This window comes from Odocoileus virginianus, chromosome 1 (assembly GCF_023699985.2).
Source record: "Odocoileus virginianus isolate 20LAN1187 ecotype Illinois chromosome 1, Ovbor_1.2, whole genome shotgun sequence".
NCBI classification, from domain to species: Eukaryota; Metazoa; Chordata; class Mammalia; order Artiodactyla; family Cervidae; genus Odocoileus; species Odocoileus virginianus.
In genome coordinates, this window is record NC_069674.1 from 103568478 (window position 1) to 103587873 (window position 19396).

Genomic DNA, 19396 nt, shown 5'->3' on the forward strand with positions numbered 1-19396 from the left:
ATTGTATTTACAAATCCTAGCCCAGAAAATAAATGAGACTTCAGCTAGTGCAATATGTTACCTTACAATGAGTTTAAAAAATAGTACATCTGAAACTTGGGTAAATTAAACACACATATCTAAATCTTTCTGTCAAATATCTACAGATATCTATTCACTTAGTTATTGTCTACCATTCTCCTCTTTTATAATATTTATCCTCTTTGTTTAAAAAAAAAAGGAAAGTCACTATATTAAAATTACAGTAAGACTTTCCCTGGTGATCTTGTGTCCTGCCTGCCAATGCAGGGGACACGGGCTTCACCCCTGATCCTGGAGGGTCCCACATGCCGCAGAGCAACTAAGCCACGTGCACCACCACTACTGAAACTTGCATGCCAAGAGCCCAGGCTCTGCAACAGGAGAAGCCAGCACAGTAAGAAGCCCACACACCGCCATGGAGAGCAGCCTCTGCTCACTGCAAGCAGAGAAAGCCTGTGTGCAGCAATGAAGACCCAGGGCAGCACAAAATAAAAATACATACACAAAATCACAATGAAAATGGATACCTAGAAAACTAATCTCCTGTGTTCACGGGAGACAAACAACACATGGCATTACCTTTCCTCATTTCTTTGTTTTCAAATACACAAATATTTAAAGAAAAGGTACACGCAGGTCAGGAAGCAACAGTTAGAACTGGACATGGAACAACAGACTGGTTCCAAATTGGGAAAGGAGTACGTCAAGGATGTATATTGTCATCCTGCTTATTTAACTTATATGCAAAGTACATCATGAGAAACACTGGGCTGGAGGAAGCACAAGCTGGAATTAAGATTGCCGGGAGAGATATCAATAACCTCAGATATGCAGATGACACCACCCTTATGGCAGAAAGGGAAGAACTAAAGTGCCTTCTGGTGAAAGTGAAAGAGGAGAGTGAAAAAGTTGACTTAAGGCTCAACATTCAGAAAACTAAGATCATGGCATCTGGTCCCATCACTTCATGGAAAATAGATGGGGAAACAGTGGACACAGCGGCTGACTTTATTTTGGGGGGCTCCAAAATCACTGCAGGTGGTGACTGCAGCCACGAAATTAAAAGACGCCTGCTCCTTGGAAGAAAAGTTATGACCAATCTAGACAGCATATTAAAAAGCAGAGACATTACTTTGCCAACAAATGTTTGTCTAGTCAAAGCTATGGCTTTTCCAGTGGTCATGTATGGATGTGAGAATTGGACTATAAAGAAAGCTGAGCGCCGAAGAATTGATCCTTTTGAACTGTGGTGCTGGAGAAGACTCTTCAGAGTCCCTTGGACTGCAAGGAGATCCAACCAGTTCATCCTAAAGGAGATCAGTCCTGAATATTCATTGGAAGGTGAAGCATATTCAGCATATTCATGCTGAAGGTGAAACTCCAATACTTTGGCCACCTGATGTGAAGAACTGACTCACTGGAAAAGACCCTGATGCCGGGAAAGATTGAAGGCAGGAGGATAAGGGTACAACAGAGGATGAGATGGTTGGATGGTATCACTGACTCAATGGACATGAGTTTGAGAAAACTCCAGGAGTTGGTGATGGACAGGGAGGCCTGGTGTGCTGCAGTCCATGGGATTGCAAAGAGTCAGACACGACTGAGTAGCTGAACTGAACTGAACTGAACATTGCTTATGTTCTACTTTTTAACCCTGATCTTAGAAATCCCAACCATGAGGGCTTCCTTGGTGGTCTAATGGTTAATAGTTCACTTTCCAATGCAGGGGTTGCAGGTTCAATCCCTGGTCAGAGAGCTAAGATCCCATATGCCTCCTGACCAGAAAACCAAAACATGAAACAAAAGCAATACTGAAGAAATTCAACAGGGACTTTAATAACAGTCCACATCAAAAAAGAAATCCAAACCACTAATAATCTGAGATTATTAACTTTAGAAATTGAGAGCAGGATTAATCATGTTATCAGGTAAGCACTCAATTATGCTCTTAGCTTACTCAATACTTGGACCACCTGATGTGAAGAACTGACTCATTGGAAAAAACCCTGATGCTGGGAAAGATTGAAGGCGGGAGGAGAAGGGGATGACAGAGGATGAGATGGTTGGATGGCATCACCGACTCGATGGAAATGAATTTGAGTAAACAACGGGAGTTGGTGATGGACAGGGAGGCCTGGCGTGCTGCTGTCCATGGAGTTGCAAAGAGTTGGACACGACTGAGCGACTGAACTAAACTGAAGGAGAAAGTATGACTCAATTATACAGGAGACTTGAAAAAACAGAAAGATTAGCTCATTTTTGGATAGATGGAATGACTCCAACTCTTAAACACAATAAAAAAGTATCAGATGAGAAGCTGAGACATAAGTTTTCAGAGAAGAAATTTTACTACTCAGGGCTATAAACCTGCTATCGTTCAACCTGTCACCTCCACTTTCTTCAACTTTCAAAGACAATCTCTACTACCTCTTTGCACGTTCTTTTCATATATATACACATATATGAATATCTGTATATTAATATGCTATATGAATATATATAATACAAGGGAAAGGTTTTGACACGTACAAAGGGAAATAAAACAATATAGGCTAATTATTAAGTAGCTACTAACACTGTCTCTACATAGAAATCTGGCCATGTCAGCTTCAGCAGGGCTTCCCAGTGGCTCAGTGGTAAAGAATCTGCCTATCAATGCAGGAGACGTGGGTTTGATCCCTGGGTTGGGAAGATCCCCTGGAGAAGGGAATGGCAAATAACTGCACTATTCTTACCTGGAAAATTCCATGGACAGAGGAGCCTGGCAGGCTACAGTAAAGGAGGGTCACAAAGAGTCAAACACAGCAGAGTGACTGAGCACACACGTAGCTTCAGTAATTGTGTTTGTGATGAAGCATCATCCACATAACCATACTTATTAGGCAAAATAACCTTAACTACAGTTGTTCTTTCCAGGTCTTATTAATTAAACAAGTTTCTGTTTTAACAGACGAGTCAACGGTAAGTTAGCTCAGGTCATGTCAAGCATTCTAAAAATGAGTTCAAATTAATCAAGTCACCTGAAAACTGGTGAACAAATATATACAAAAAAAGGTACCTGCTTAGATACTAACACAAAAGGAAGTGATTAAATATAAGAACAAGGACCATGAAAATTTGACAAGACTTTCAAAGGATGTATTAGGTATAGAGAATCATTTTCTCCTCTTAATTCTAGGTCAGAATGCCAAACTACATTCATAGCTGGTGCTGAGAATACACTTTGAGTAGGGGCTCAAGGGTATTGAGTTTCTGATTTTTACTCAAAAACCTATTTGAAAGCATTTATTTTGTTAAGCTACAGTTCCTACTACCATATTAGTTGCTCCATTATTTATGAGAAGGATAAAAGGGCTGTAAAGGTGCTGGCAGATTGGGAGTTATGACTGCCATATGAAAAGAATTTTTTAGAAGTGGTAAGGGAAATCGGTGCCATCAAACGTTGGTCTGCGGTTCACAATGAAAAGGCAGCGATGGGGTGGAAACCTGGTCCAAAATAAACGTGTCTAGTAGCAAACAAAAGGGAACAGTGAGAGCTCTATTTCATGCAGGCACCTACTATATGGAAGGCCACAAACCACTTGGGTGAAATACAGGGGAAAATAACTATAATGTCACTGTAGAGGTACCCAGAATAGTAGAGAATATGAATGATAAATGAAAATGACACGGAGGAAAGATATAGTAACCACAGGGGAAAAATGGCTAAGTACCCCTAGTGTTGATCATTACCAAGGGATACAGTGATCTCAGCACAGATCTTTTAAAATATTTTTCTTTATGTATTTATTCATTTATTTGGCTGTGCCAGGTCTTAGCTGCAGCGTGTGAGCGCCTAGCTGTGGCACGTGCAAGCTTAGCTCCCTGATCAGGGGCTGAATTAGGGCCCCCTGCATTGGGAGTGCATAATCTTATCCACTGGACCACCAGGGAAGTCCTGATAGCACAGATTTTAAGAAAACAGATTTCAAAATATTCCCTCCCACCCCCTGAAGAATGAAAGGAGATGAAAATTAAAACCTCTGCAGTTGGACTGACCAGCTCCATCATTGAGCTGTGTGATCATGGACAAGTTACTCAAACTTTATGGACCTCAGTTTCTACATATGTAAAACAAGAAAATAACATAATTTCAAAAGCTTTTCCAGTATTGTCAAGAGAAACAAAGAAAAAAGCAAAGGCCAGCATTCATTTAACACGTGAGACACAGTTCTAGACACTATTCATTCACAGACACTCTTTGCAACCATGTGAAACCAATTCCATTAACAGCCCTGCTTTCACAGATGAGAAAATCAGGCTTAACCCAGCATTCAACAAATATAAGCTTTATATCATGACCCTCATTACCAAGAGATAGGTAGCATCAAAAAACAGAAGATTCACATAAATCGGTGTTATTTTAAAATCTTAACTAGTACCAGTGAAGAAAAACTGGCCAAGAAGAGAAACCAATGGGCTACACAGAAAGTTCAATAATGTATCTGAAATTTTAAAGAATACAAATAAAAGGAGAAGAGATATTTAAGAAGGATCATGTTCTCATGGGCTTCCCTGGTGGCTCAGATGGTAAAGAATATCTGCCTGCAATGTAGGAGACCCGGGTTCAATCCCATCCCCTGGAGAAGGAAATGGCAACCCACTCCAATATTCTTGCCTGAAGTCCATGGACATAAAAGCCTGGCAGGTACAATCCACAGGGTCGCAAAGAGCCAGCCATGACTGAGCAACTAACACTTTCATGTTCTCATATGTCTAAGTCCAAAATGAGACAAAGCTGGCAAGGAAAACAATGATTTCAGACCTATATATTATCAGAATAAGAAAGGGCAAGACCGATTATCAGGGACATATGAATCAAGTTCAAGTGACAGAGAAAAGAGAGTACCTCAAATTTCTGCATCCAGAATACATTTTACATGATTCTTGCATCAATTCCTTTCTCCCTCTTTACTGGTCCCTTTATTATAATCTACACACACATTCAGTTCCTTCCCATTTAGTTTAAAGCCAAAACATCAAAAACACTTCTGCCCTTTCTCCTTGTTTTTTCTTTTCCATATTTTTATTGGCCATTTGTGTCCATTTTGTTGGGTTGTTTTTCATGTTCTTTAGTCATTTGAAATTTTGCTACTTTTTTCTTATTTTTCAAGAACTTTTTTACAACAATATTGTTTTTATTAATACCACACATAATATTTTGCATATAAAACATAATATATAGCCACTCTTACTATGGCTATGTTTCTAATTTGTCATGTATTTTCTATAGTAGTCTAAAATTTTTTGAAAAATAAATCATATATCTTATAAATGATTTTCAAGTACATAGAGCAGAAGATAAAGTCTAAAAATATCAGCAGAAATCATGTTAGCTATATTCATTCCCATTCTTATATCCCAGTTACAACTATTATTTTTAAAATCCATTTTTATCTGGAGGATAATTGCTTTAAAATGTTGTCTTGGTTTCTGCTGTATGACAACATGAACCAGCTATAAGTATACATGTACCCCCCCCCCGCCTTGAACCCCCCACCCCCACCCCTATCCTCCCCCTCTAGGTTGTCACAAAGCACTTTCACACTTTCTTCTTACTCTCCTTTTCTCCCCTGCCTCACCCCTCAAAAGAATTGCTTGCAGAGTTCCCTGGTGGTCCAGTGAGTTAGGACACCAAGCTTCCAATTGGAGGCACAAGTTCGGTCCCTGGTCAGGGAACTAAGATGCCATATGTGGCATGGCCAAAAAAAAAAGAAGACCTTACATTTCATCCTCCATTCTTCCCCCTTCTCTCTTCAACCAAAGCAATTAGGTCTGTAGCCCTCATCAGTCCCCTTCACAAACTTAAGAAATGCCTTCCTAATTGTAAACGTAATGGGTTCTTTTCAGGACTCTTCTGATTTGCCTTTGCCAAATATTTGACACTATCATCCACACTTTCAGCAACTCTCACCCTTCCTTAGTGCTTGGCTGGTTTTCTTACTCTTTCTCCTAGCAATCCCTTTCATAGTCTTCAGTTCTTCCCTTGTCCAACTCTATTAACACTTTACTATTTCATCCCTTCTATTTCACCCGGAGAAGAGACAGATTCCATTTTAATTTAATCATCCTCTATGCTTCACTTTGGGCACAGTCTGAGATGCACTCAACTCTCCAGGGCTCAACACTGAAACCTTCCCAGGACCTGAATTGGGGGAGTGGGTGGAGGAGCGTCACTGTTGTTTAACCTAGTCCATTGCCTTCTCATTAGGAACTCGGCTTCCTCTGGGATCCCCAGTAGGCCTCGTTTGTAACATCGATTTGGTTTCTCAGTATCTCCATTTCCTTCTTTTTTCTCCTAAGAGGTTTGATCAGACACACAACAAAGGCCTTTGGTTCCTTTTCCTCAGGGGTTTTTTTGTCTGGCGGTACCTGCGCTGCCTACCAAGCTGCTTCAAAATTCACTCCCTTGTCTCACCCATCAGGCCAATTAGGAATGACATCTATCTTATTCTCAGTTGAGTTATGACAGAGCTTTCAACTGGTAACCAATGTTCCTAGTGTTCACAATCTTCCTCTCAGTCAATACTGGTAGGATCATTGATTTAAATCCCTTAAAACAGAAATAGTGAAAAACACAGCAATCCCAGGGAGACCATTTCAAACTAGAAACAGAATTATCTTTTAAATTTTCAAAGAATTTGTTTATACAGGGAAATATACATATATCTGTCTCCTTGAACCCTAGAAGGAAGGGAACACATATTTGCTTGGAATCGACCATTAAGCATGAGAAATGTCTCATGCCTGGGATGTTTAAAATAATTTCCTGTCTGAGATTTGTTGAGCTCAGGATATTTTTCTTCATAAAAGCCGCTGAGCTTGTACTGTCTTTTCCATTTCCAAATTTTACTGACAAAGGTAGATAACACTCTCAGGTTAATTAGAGCAACAAACAAGAATCTGAAGTTGGAGGACTTCCCTGGTGGTCTAGTGGTTAAGACTCCAAGCCTCCACCACAAGAGGCATGGGTTCGATCCCTGGTCAGGAAACTAAGATCCCGTATGCCATGGGGTACGCCCCCCCCAAAAAAAATACAAGAGCCTAAAGCTGAATTTTAGGGGCAACTCAAGCATACTTAGGGAAAGAATCAGATCAAACCCCTGACCTACCAGATCTCATATTCCTTAAAAGTCACCCCAAATCAACAGGGTCTACAATCCAATTTTGCACTCGATTACTCTATACAACTTGTAGTCTGAAATTGTCAAGTAAATGCCATATCTTGATTATTGTAATTGCTCCTAATGGTATAGTGAGGGCTTCCCAGGTGGTGCTAGTAATAGAGAATCTGTCTGCCAGTGCAGGAGATTTAAGAGAGTCAGTTTCAATCCCTAGGTTGGGAAGATCCCCTGGAAGAGGGCATGGCAACCCACTCCAGATTCTTGCCTGGAGAATCTCATGGACAGAGGAGCCTGGCAGGCCGTACGGTCCATAGGGTGGCAAAGAGATGGACTCGACTGACGTGACTCAAGATGAACACCCATAATGGTTTAATATACTCCTTTTGTACACATCAGGGCTAAACAAGACAGTCAGCATTTGACTAAAACTAGTTGACAGTAAAAGCTATTAGCTTTGGGCTCTAAAAGTTCCTGATTTCACCCAAGTCCCAGCTTACTCATTAATGCATGTTTCAAATGTCCGATATTTCTCTTACCTTGAATGACTCTGAGCCTGTCTTTTAGGGCCTGAGTAGTAAGGGATCTGGGTAAGCCATATGAATTTTAGACTGATCAGTTGCTGTTTCACAAAATTCCTGAAGTCTCACCTCCAGACCTTGCTGTCCAAGAGTGTGTGCTGTACCTAAAATTCACTAATTAGCCATGAAACTTTTTAAATCAATTGACAAATCTTCATTAGAGGTTCAATGATAATCATAAACAATTCAAAAAATCTCCAAGGTTCACTGCAATTGATGCTTCTAAATACTCAACGGGATTCCACAGTAAAATACTTCAATAGAATTTTGGTGTTTGGCAAAATTTTTTGTCAAGTTCTAGAGGAATAAAGCACTACAAAAGGAAGGTGATCACATATTTTATCATCCAAATGGAGACAGCGAATAGTAAAAAATTAGCAAAAATGAGCACTATAAATAATCACACAAAGACAGGAAGCATAAATCAGGATTGTCCCAAGCAAACCAGTACATAAGGTCCTCCTTTCCAAAAAGCACCTTACACCAAAAAATCTTTGTCCCTCTTGGGAATATGATACAAAATGAGTGAGGTTAATCCAAAAAGTAGTAAATGAAAAGACAAGTGAAAGAACTCTGTGCAGAGGTAAGAGTAAAGATTGAATTCCAGACTAAAATGAAATCCAAACTGTATTGTGAAGTACTAAAACATGGCCCAAAGATTCATTGACATTTTTCACTGAGGAGTGCAATCTGTATCCCCTTCCCTTGAATCTGGTCTCTTACAACAGTTGATTGATAAAAGTAGGTGACAGTGGCCCCTCCAGTACTGGGCATGGGTCTTAACATATAGGCTGCTTCCACTTCTGTATTCTGTTGTTGTTCAGGTCATCTATTCCTTGCTAACATCCCTTCTTGCCTGATCTATGAGTTACTGACAGACAGATGGGTCCAAGTCTCCAGTTACTATAGGGTGGTTGCCTATCAATCCCTTCAGCTGTATCAGTTTTTGCCCCATGTATTTTGACACTTTATTGTTAGATACATACACTTTAAGAACTTTTGTATCTTTTTTAGAAAACTGACCTCTCTGTCATTATGGAATGCCCTTCTTTACCCCTGATGGTCTTTAGAATCATCAGACGTGTCTGCTTAGTCTGAAATGAATATCACTAATTCCAGCTTTCTTTTTTATTTTTTCCCATTTATTTTTTTATTAGTTGGAGGCTAATTACTTTACAATATTGTAGTGGTTTTTGTCATGCATTGACATGAATCAGCCATGGATTTACATGCATTCCCCATCCTGATCCCCCCCTCCCACCTCCCTCTCCACCCGATTCCTCTGGGTCTTCCCAGTGCACCAGGCCTGAGCACTTGTCTCATGCATCCAACCTGGGCTGGTGATCTGTTTCACCCTAGATATACATGTTTCAATGCTATTCTCTCGAAACATCCCACCCTCGCCTTCTCCCACAGAGTCCAAAAGTCTGTTCTGTACATCTGTGTCTCTTTTTCTGTTTTGCATATAGAGTTATCATTACCATCTTTCTAAATTCCATATATATGTGTTAGTATACTGTATTGGTCTTTATCTTTCTGGCTTACTTCACTCTGTATAATGGGCTCCAGTTTCATCCATCTCATTAGAACTGATTCAAATGAATTCTTTTTAATGGCTGAGTAATATTCCATGCTGTATATGTACCACAGCTTCCTTATCCATTCGTCTGCTGATCGGCATCTAGGTTGCTTCCATGTCCTGGAAGTGCTGTGATGAACACTGGGGTGCACGTGTCTCTTTCAGATCTGGTTTCCTCGGTGTGTCCAGAAATGGTATTCCAGCTTTCTTTTAATTAGAGTTAGCATGGTATATTTTTCTCTCTCACTTTACTTTTAACCTGAGTCTTTATACCGAAGGTGGGTTTTTGGTAAGGCACATATAGTTAGTTCAATCTTGTTTTTTATCCAGTTTGACAATCTCTGTTTTTCAACTGGGGTATTTAGACCAATTACACTCAAAGTGATTTTCATAAGTGCATTAATATCTATCCTATTTGTAACTGTTTTCTATTCATTCATTTATCCTCTTCCTTCTTCTTCTTCTGCCCCCTCTAATTGAGCATTTTAGATAATTCCATTTTATATCCATTTAGTGAATCATATATATATATCCCTCATTTCCTGTTCAGCTGTGAAAAATGATACCATATGGAACAGGTACAACCTTTTCCTGTCCAGCCCTTGGCAATAGTAGGTTCACAGGCAAAATAAATGACAGCTGCTGTTTTAACTCTCTAAGCTTTGAGGTAGTTCATTTGCAGTAATAAATAAGCAGAACATTCCTAAGACTATTCTCAAGGCCTTGACAACTTTTCAAAGCTCAAATCATACCAATCTCCCCTGAGCCCCCAGTCACATGGGGCTCTCTGCGTCTGCAGAAAACACCAAGCTCTTCTCAGGGTCAGACGGGAAACCTTCTTGTCCCTGTTGTTTACTTGGTTGGTTACATCTCCTCCTCCAGATTTAAGTGCAAATGTCCCCTCGTCAGCAAGGCTCCCACTGGCCATTCACCTAAGGTAGACACACCACCCACCGCTGTCCCTGACATAAACACAGAGGCCACCACCCTCTACCTTAATTATCTCTCCTAGCTCTCTTTTCCTTCATGTGATTTAAAATTACAGATGCTGGAACCCGTCTGCTGACTTGGGGCTTCCCAGGCGGTGCAGTGGTAAAGAATCAACCGGTCAACACAGGGGCGTTCGATCCCTGGGTCGGGAAGATCCCCTGGAGAAGGAAGTGGCAACCCTCTCCAGTGTTCTTGCCTAGGAAATCCCATGGAGAGAGGAGCCTGGCGGGCTACAGTCCATAGGGTCGCAAAGAAGCCAGACAGGACTGAGCAATGAGCACTCAGGCTGCTGACTGAGTCGTCTTTGCCTTCCCCACTAGACGACAGGCCGCAGGGAAAGCAAAACTCAGTTTGGTCCACCATTAAGGAGAAGGGGGTGACAGAGGATGAGATGGTTGGATGGCATCACTGACTCAGTGGACATGAGTTTGAGCAAACTCTGGGAGGTGGTGAAGGACAGGGAAGCCTGGCGTGCTGCAGCCACAAGGTCACAAGAGTCAGACAGACTCAGCAACTGAACAACAGCAACATATCCATTGCTTGGCCCAGAACACCAAACACGGTACCAGCTTAGTAAACGTCTCCAATGGAAAGAGCTCTTTTAAATGGGCAATGCCTCTATACATTCCTTGTTGAGACCAGAGCTTCTCAGATGTGGCACTACTGACACTTTGGGCCAAACAGTTCTTTGTTGCGTGAGACCGTCCTGTCCATTTGTACAATGTTTCACAACACCCCTGGCCTCTCAGTGCCAATAACACCACAACCACTCCCCGAGTTATGAAAGCAAAAATGTCTCCAGGCATCAGCAAATGCATCCTGGTTTAAACCAAAAGGATGACAATGATACTGAAGCAACTCAGGAATGTGGGTTTGCATTAAACTGAAACCAATCTTATCATCATGTCATTCCGAGCCCTCCTCAAAAACCACTTAAGCTGAACAACAAGAGAGTTCTCTGACATTACAATAATTGGATATTCTACACTAACTCTTTCAAAGGATTCCTAATTCCAAAGAATGCGTCCATTTTCAGCAGCTAGACTACAACCCTAAAGACAGGAAATATCACTGATTACTTTGAGGGTCTCCTAATCAAACGATCAAAGAACCTTGATAATGAAAATGGCTAACAGAGGCCATCATTAAAGTACTGCTTAATAGGAAAGCTATCCCCATGCAGTTTAGTTTAATGATTGAAATCATGCTTCTTGCTTAAACAATATCCTCATTGTCACTTTTGTCGAAAAGATTAGGTATTGTTTGTGTATCTGCCGCAAACTAAAGGAAACCAGCTGTGCCCGCGAACCAGCTTGCAATGCCTTGCATTCTTCTTCCAAAGGAAGTCTGGGCTGAGTCTGCAATCTGAATAGGCTTTAAGATTTTGAAAAATAAAACTAGTAGATGTTGGTGTGTGGGCTGTTATCCTCCTCAGGCTAGGTAAGGATAAAAAAACTCTACTTTTCCAACATTCATCTGTACACAATGAGCAGCCACTTGGGAAATTACATGGTGCAAACTCCATTCATTCCATTTTTAATCCAGTGTCTCTTGATGTACACTGTAATGCCATACTCTGCTCATTAAATTACAAAACTAACACTGTATTATCATAGCCTGCTGCCATATTTCATACCATGTGACGGACAGTGTGCTTACAGGCTTGATCTTTGAAGTGATCTGTGACAGTAAGCCAATGGACCCAAAGTCAGAAGGAAATCAGAGCAGACCGACTGAGAGCCGGAGAGGAGCAGAACTCATAAGATGTAATCGGATGTGCCTCTCTTCTGTCCAGTTTCTGTTGGAGGGTAGATAACCTCTCAAGATGTTGAAAGTCAGTATGACGGTCCAGGTGTCAACACGGAAGACCAAGACCTCAGTGAACCCGGAGTCCAGGGTTCTCCGTCTGGGGGATTCTGGCTTGTGGAATTCTTCACACTCTCCCGATGGTGTTTCAGCGGATCTGAGCTTCAGGACCCAGCGGTGAGAGCCACCGCCTCTTTAATCTCACAGATTCTGAAAGGTGGGTAACTGCCACTGCCTTTCTTCTTGCTACCTCTTGTTTTAATTAACAGTATTTCTTCCCCCTACTTCTCCAGGGTCTTTGAAGAGCTCTTTGAAATGTATTTAGTATATTTCAGCCTTGTTTTGGCTGTAGTCTCTCAATTTATGAGGTCATTTATTTCAAGTTCAATTGTTCAGCACAAATTGGCAGAAAGACATGCTAAAAGAAGACTGGCATTTTCAATCACATAAGTCTTGTGTTAACAAAAAGTGAGCAAATTCCTCCATTGCTCCTTTCTATTGACCTCTGAGATAACGATTCAAGCTGGCACACACCAGTGTGGGCAGGCTTCTCTGTCGAGCGGGCTCCCGCAGGAGGAAGGTTTTGGCATCTTCACCTCAACAGAAACTGAAGACAAGCAGGAAAGAAAATGACCAGAAATCAGGAGCATCCATGGGATGACTAAGTCCAATACTCTTAATTCCAGAGACGGAACTAGAGAACAGTTTCTCTTCCTCTAAATGACACGAGAAGTATGAGAAAATCAAAAGCAAGCAGCAACAGGACTTCCCTGGTGGTTCGGGGGCTAAGACTCCGTGCTCCCGATGCCACGGGCTCCGCTTCCCGCTGCATGCCACAGCTAAAAACAGTACCGCGACAAAGAGCTGAGGCAGCCAAATTAAGAAATACACTCATTTAAAAAACAAGCAGCTACAGACTCCATCCTCTCTAGATAACACAGGAAGGAAAAGAGAGGAGTCTGGAGTCTGTCCCAGGCAAGAGTAAAGGTTCTCGCCACTCGTGGCAGGGGGTGGAGCCCGGGAAAACTCAAGCATCTGGGGTGAGGAGGAGACGCAGGTGCAACCCCCCAGCAGATCCCAGCGCAGTGAGGAACACAGAAGCCCGCCACACTCCAAATCTGGGAGCTGAAGTGGCTGGGGCTCACAGCTCCTACCTGCAACAGCCGGCCATTCACGTGCCCACCCGTGAACAACCTGCCAACCCTTTCAAGTTCTGTTGCTTAACACCAATCCCACATTAATAGTCAAACACAACCCTTGTGCTTTTATGAAAATTTGCACAATAACTCAAATAAAGCAGCTTGCTTTTACTTTATGGACCTCAGGCTTTAACAGACTTTGGGAAAACTCTCCCAGGGAGTCCTACAGATACACACAGTGATGAGGGAGACTGGATTTAAAAGCACATGAGGCGATGAATTCAATCAGTCACCACTGGAGAGAATAAATACTTTACTCAACATTCTTCTTTTTGAAATTTCACACCATTTCCCGTGGACCTTTCTGACTGCATTCTAGCTTATATAGAATATACTCTGTATGTATATATAAATAGACAGATAGATAGATAGAGAGATGCTGTGGCCACAGCACAGCACAGCACATCTTCACAGATGATGTGAAGAGCCAACTCATTGGGAAAGACCCTAATCCTGGGAAAGATTGAGAGCAAGAGGAGAAGACAGTGACAGAGGTTGAGATGGTTGGATGGCATCAGTGACTCAATGGACACGAGTCTGAACAAACTCTGGGAGATAGTGCAAGACAGGGAAGTCTGGCAAGCTGCAGGTCATGGGGTCGCAAAGAGTCGGACACAACTTAGTGACTAAACTATAATAACAACATTCTAACTTATACAGAGTTACTTATAGTATATGGACCACCTCCCTTCAAAACTGTTAAGTTTCCTGAGGGCGAATCTGTATCTAAGTTTCTTTCTGTCTACCTACAGCACAAAAGGAGCATAAGAACAATATCATGAACACTCGCCATTACTTTTAAAAACTCAAAAAACGTGAACAAGTCTCTGAATGTACAAAACGTCTTTTGGAAAACAGATGATTCAAAGGGGCTGAACTAAAGATATCTTTAAATGCCAGAAGTTTTAAAACGTAGATTATTACACACTGCATGATTTTTTTTAATCCTATATTAAATGTTACAGGGATTTAGAAGAGAGAACAAAACCAGGAAATCAAACCAGGAAAAAGATTAGTAGCAAGAGTGATGATAAACTGCCTCCCATCCCAAACATAAACACACATAAGCACAAACAAAGTATTAAGAAGCTGGAGAACAAAACAAAACAAATCTCTACTCAAACATGAAACTGTGGGAAGTTCAAAACTTTTTTTTTTAAATAAGAAAACTTATTTGTAAGTGTTTTATGTTGAAATGGTTGCAGATAATCAGTCACACGTTTTAGAAGCAAGTTCATTACCAAAAAGCTACACAGTACAGGAATCTCAGACAACTTCTCCCCAGCCTATGTACTGTTACAGGAACAAGAAACCCAAGAGAATTCAAGAGTAATAAAAAAATCTTTCTATTTCTTCTCAGGTTTCTAAACAATGGCTAACAGCAACAGTATCAAAGTCAAAAATTACACAAATCTTTTGACTGGGGGGGTATAGTCTTTGCTTCTTTTATTTGAACCATGAAATAGAAGATGACTTACATAGACCATAAATGGAGATGGTAAAGAAGAATATTACCATGCACACTGATGCTAAATTAGTGAGGTCTGAAATGAATGAGTATTATGGATTCAACTATACCCTAAAAAAAAGATCTGCTGAAGTTCTAAGTCCTAACTCCTCAGAAAGTGACCTTATTTGGACATAGCATCTTTACAGAAGTAGTCAAGTGAAAATGAGGTCATTATAGCGGGCCCTAATCCAAAATGACTAGTGTTCTTATAAAAAGGGGAAATTGGGATGTGGAGACAAACATGTCAAAGGAGAACACCATGTGAACATGAAGGCAGACATCAGGGTGACGCACCAGCGAGTCAGGAGATCGCCGGCACACCTTACTAGCTAGGAGAGAGTCAGGGATGCCAAAGATCGATGGTACACCTCACGAGCTAGGAGAGAGTGAGGGATGCCAAAGATCGCCGGCACACCTCACGAGCTAGGAGAGAGTCAAGGAACACATTCTGCCTTACAGCACCAACCCTCAGAAAGAAATCAACTCTGTCAATACCTGATCTTAGATCTAGCCTCCAGAACTAGGAGATGACACATTCCTGTTGTTTAAATCACCCTGTCTATGCTATTTATTTTAGCAGTCTAGCAAACTAATAAAATGAGCTCTATGGCAAAATCCAAACTTGACACTTTACACATATGTAAAATGCTCACCTTTCAAGTATCAGTGGTATCTCTACAAATGACAGGCAGCTTTATTGCAATATAATGATAGCTGCTCTTGAGGATGATGCTAAAGATAATATTTACAGATGGAAGCAGGAAGACTTCCTTAGTGGTCCACTGGCAAAGACTCCCAAAGGAGGGCGCCTGGGTTTGATCTCTGGTCAAGAAACTAGATCCAATATGCCACAACTAAGACCCAGAGCAGTCAAATAGATAAATTAGATAAACAGTTAAATTTTTTTAAAAAAAGGAAGTAGGGATGCAGACAGCTATGGGAGAGTGAGTAGTATTGGAACAAGGATCCCGACGTTCAGTTGACTCTTTCAATCATGTAGTGCTTCAGAAGACACACCAGATTCAGCTCTCCAATGTTTCTAGATGCATGTGACTATTGTTCTTTGGCCTGACCTTGCCACTGTAAGGCAAATGAGCCAAGTAGCCTGTCATCTCCTAAAGCAGGTGAGTAGTCAGTGGATTCCATCTCCAGCTGGAGGAAATTAAATAGTACATGTGACCAGAGAGTTTTAAACAGCTCAAGAAATGCTGACAAGTTACACTGAAACCTGTTGGAGTGAAAACTATTAACTGTCCAGAACGATCCTTCTCAAAAATTGTAGGTACTTAAAAAGCAGTCTTCGTTTTATTCAGGCATAATAAACAGAGAATGTTTCAACTATGTCTCAAGATTTTGTCATAAATCTTAAGCACCTGAGTTGTAATCTTGCACTTGGAAATCACGTAAGCATATCTTTGGTGGGAAGGCACTGCAAAGTGATTGTCTACTTTCATATAATGAAATACTATGTTTGCTTCAGTTTGATTCACAGTTAAAATAAGTCAGAGCATCTGGGAGAACCACCTGGAATACAGCAGGACCAAGTCTTTCCAAGAAGACCTTATCCTGTGGAAGGATAATGGATAGGAAAAGATGACCTCAAACCAGACAGACATGAGCCAAGACAAGCTCTATCACTAATAACCTGTACAGACTTGGACAAGGGACTAAATTTCTCTAAGCACCAAGATGTCTGGTCCAACAGAGATGGTAATAATATAATAATGGGGCCTATCTTACAGAGTGTTGTGAGGAGTAACTGAGACAGTGAATATATCATACTTTATACAAAACAATTGCTTAATGAAGTGTAGTTATCTTCACCTTCTTAACATCAAAGATGCAGGTTAAGTTTATACAGTAGAATACTATTTTTCCTTAGGAAAAAATAAAAAAACTTGGGACACAACCACTGTTGAAATTAACTCACCCAGTGAAGCCATTATCATAATATTCCATTATGCTCAAGTGACAGAATGAAGTTATTAACAGCCCTCTAGATTTTGTTATTTCATTCCCCATATTTTTTTTCCTACTAAAAATTTATAAGGCTTTTTTAAGTAAAAAATAAAATCTCAAAATTAACACTCAATTTTTGATCTACAGCATTTCTGAATTTCCATACTTATATATCTTCCTCTAGCAGAAATATTGCTTCACCTTCTTAACTTAAAAACTATGAACAAAGGCGTAAGACTACTTTCCAGAAAAGCCAGCGTACCTCAATAAGCAAACAGTCAAAATTTCCAATTCCAAGTTTAGAATGATCCTTCACAGAACTGTCTTCTATTGCTCTTTAATTACTTACCTTAGTGAGTAACTCAATTACTGCTAACTAATTGCTTAGTTGGAATTTCCTATCTTTCATAATGACTTAAAAGAGAGACAAAAACAAGGGTAGTTTACACGTTACATGTTACCAAATACAGTAGCTCTGTGTTCTTATTAAAAAAGGGAGAGGGAGGAGGCATATCTGGAACATACAGAGGCAAGCTTCTGAAGCATCCAAGTTTGTGGGCTTCCCTGCCAGTGCAGCGGTGGGGGCTCTATGCTCCCACTGTAGCGGGCACGAGTTCAGTTCCTGGTCAGGAATCCCACATGCCACTTACCAAGGCCAAAATAAATCATCAAATTAAATTTAAAATTACCTCACTTAAAAAAAATTTTTTAAAAAGAATCCAAATCTGTGTCCTGATCCCAGGATAGCATGGAGGGGAAGAAGAGCTGCTTCTCTCTGTGGAAATACTTACAGCATGACGCCAAAGGAGACAGGAGGAAAGAGCTTGTGGTTTGTTCACGACTTCTGAAAGATGGCGTAAAAGCTCAGTTTAAAAAGGTGCCAAGAATGCTCAATACATTTGACGCTGTCAAATCAGTCCTCTTATTCTTGAGCAAACCCTAAACCTCCAGAAGAAATTAATCACATCATTCACCTGGAAATGAATTCTCATTCGAGGGTTCCACCTCCAAGGAGAGAAAGAGAAAATAAAGGTGGGGGAGAGGTAGGATAGAAAAGACCAACTGGGCAAGTCGGCAAAACTTTGCTCACAGAAAAAAACCAATTCTAATGATTTGCTAAAACAATGACAACAACAAATAACAGAAAACCTGAGGGAGGAAAGTCTACTGTATGTGAAAATTATTTAAATACACTGTTACTTTGTACTAAGAGAGCAGGTATACTTTCCACATGAAATATTCAAAAATGAGTGAACTTACTTGCTCTTCCCTTTGTATACTGTAGCATAAGATCCTTCCCCTAGTTTTTCCAGTTTTTCATATGAGTCAGCTTTTCCAAATTTGGGACTTGTTGGCTAAAAATGAAGCACAGGGTAAACAAAACAGATTGTATCAAACTAATTAACAATAAATGGCCCAATTTTGCTGAAAATGTACATTCTCTATCAGTTTTTAAATAACTCTCCTATGATATAAGAATGTTTATTTTTAAAAACATAATAAATATTCAGAATACAGAACTAAGAAAATGCAAATGAATACAGTGTAGTTTAAATTTACCCATGATCTAATCACCAACAGGGAACCACCAGCAGTGACTTCTTCTACTGCTCTCTTTATGCTGATGAATGCTTTCTAACATGCATCACTACAGATCACACTACAGATACTGTTTTATAGCCTGCTTTTTCACTCAAAAGGAATATTTTCCGTGTTATTATATAGTCTTCTAAATTGTGGTTGTTGTTCATCACTAAGTCATGTCTGACTCTGCAACCCCATGAACTGCAGCACACGCTTCTCTGCCCTTCACTATCTCCCAGGGTTCACTCGAATTCATGTCCAACCATCTCATCCTCTGCCACCCCCTCCTTCCTTTTGCCTTCAATCTTTCCCAGCATCAGGGTCTTTTCCAATGAGTTGACTCTTTGTATCAGGTGGCCAAAGTATTGGAGCTTCAAGCTTCAGCATCACCCTTCCAGTGAATATTCAGGGTTGACTTCCTTTAGGATGGACTTGTTTGATCTCCATTGAGACCAAGGGACTCTGAAGATTCTTCTCTAGCACCTCAATTTGAAAGCATCAATTCTTTGGCACTTAGCTTTATGGTCCAGTTCTCACATCTGTACATGACTACCTGAAAAACTAAATTAGGGGCTGAAAATTTTAGCCTACCACCTAGTTTTACATATCTCATAAACTTAAGAAATCTTTTTATATATTTTTAATGCAGAATAAAAGTTCATAGCATGAGAAAATTATATGAAAATCAAGTTTTAGTGACCTAAAGTTTATTGGAACACTTGTTTAAGTCGCTAAGTTGTACCCTACTCTTTTGCAACCCCATGGACTGTAGCCTGCCAAGATTCTCAGTCCATGGAATTTTCCAGGCAAGAATACTGGAGTGGGTTGCCATTTCCTTCTCCAGGGAATCTTCCAGACCCAGCAATGGAACCCATGTTTTCTGCATTGGCAGGCAGATTCTTTACCACTGAGCCACCAGGGAAGCCCATTATTGGAACCAGTCGCACTCATTCACTTACATATTGTCTTACGCTTTTTCGACTTCCCTGGGGGCTTAGAAGGTAAAG

The 19396-nt window shown here is 40.6% G+C and overlaps 1 protein-coding gene across 5 annotated transcripts in view; it reads right to left on the minus strand.

Annotated features, from left to right (window-relative positions):
• CDK14 (cyclin dependent kinase 14) overlaps window positions 1–19396 on the minus strand; it is a 642874-nt gene that overhangs the window by 456391 nt on the left and 167087 nt on the right. For all 5 annotated transcript variants that reach the window (XM_020914848.2, XM_020914849.2, XM_070471844.1 and 2 more), the window contains one exon: window positions 18066–18160. In XM_020914848.2, coding sequence (XP_020770507.1) covers window positions 18066–18160 — 95 coding nt within the window. The remainder of the gene's footprint in view (window positions 1–18065; window positions 18161–19396) is intronic.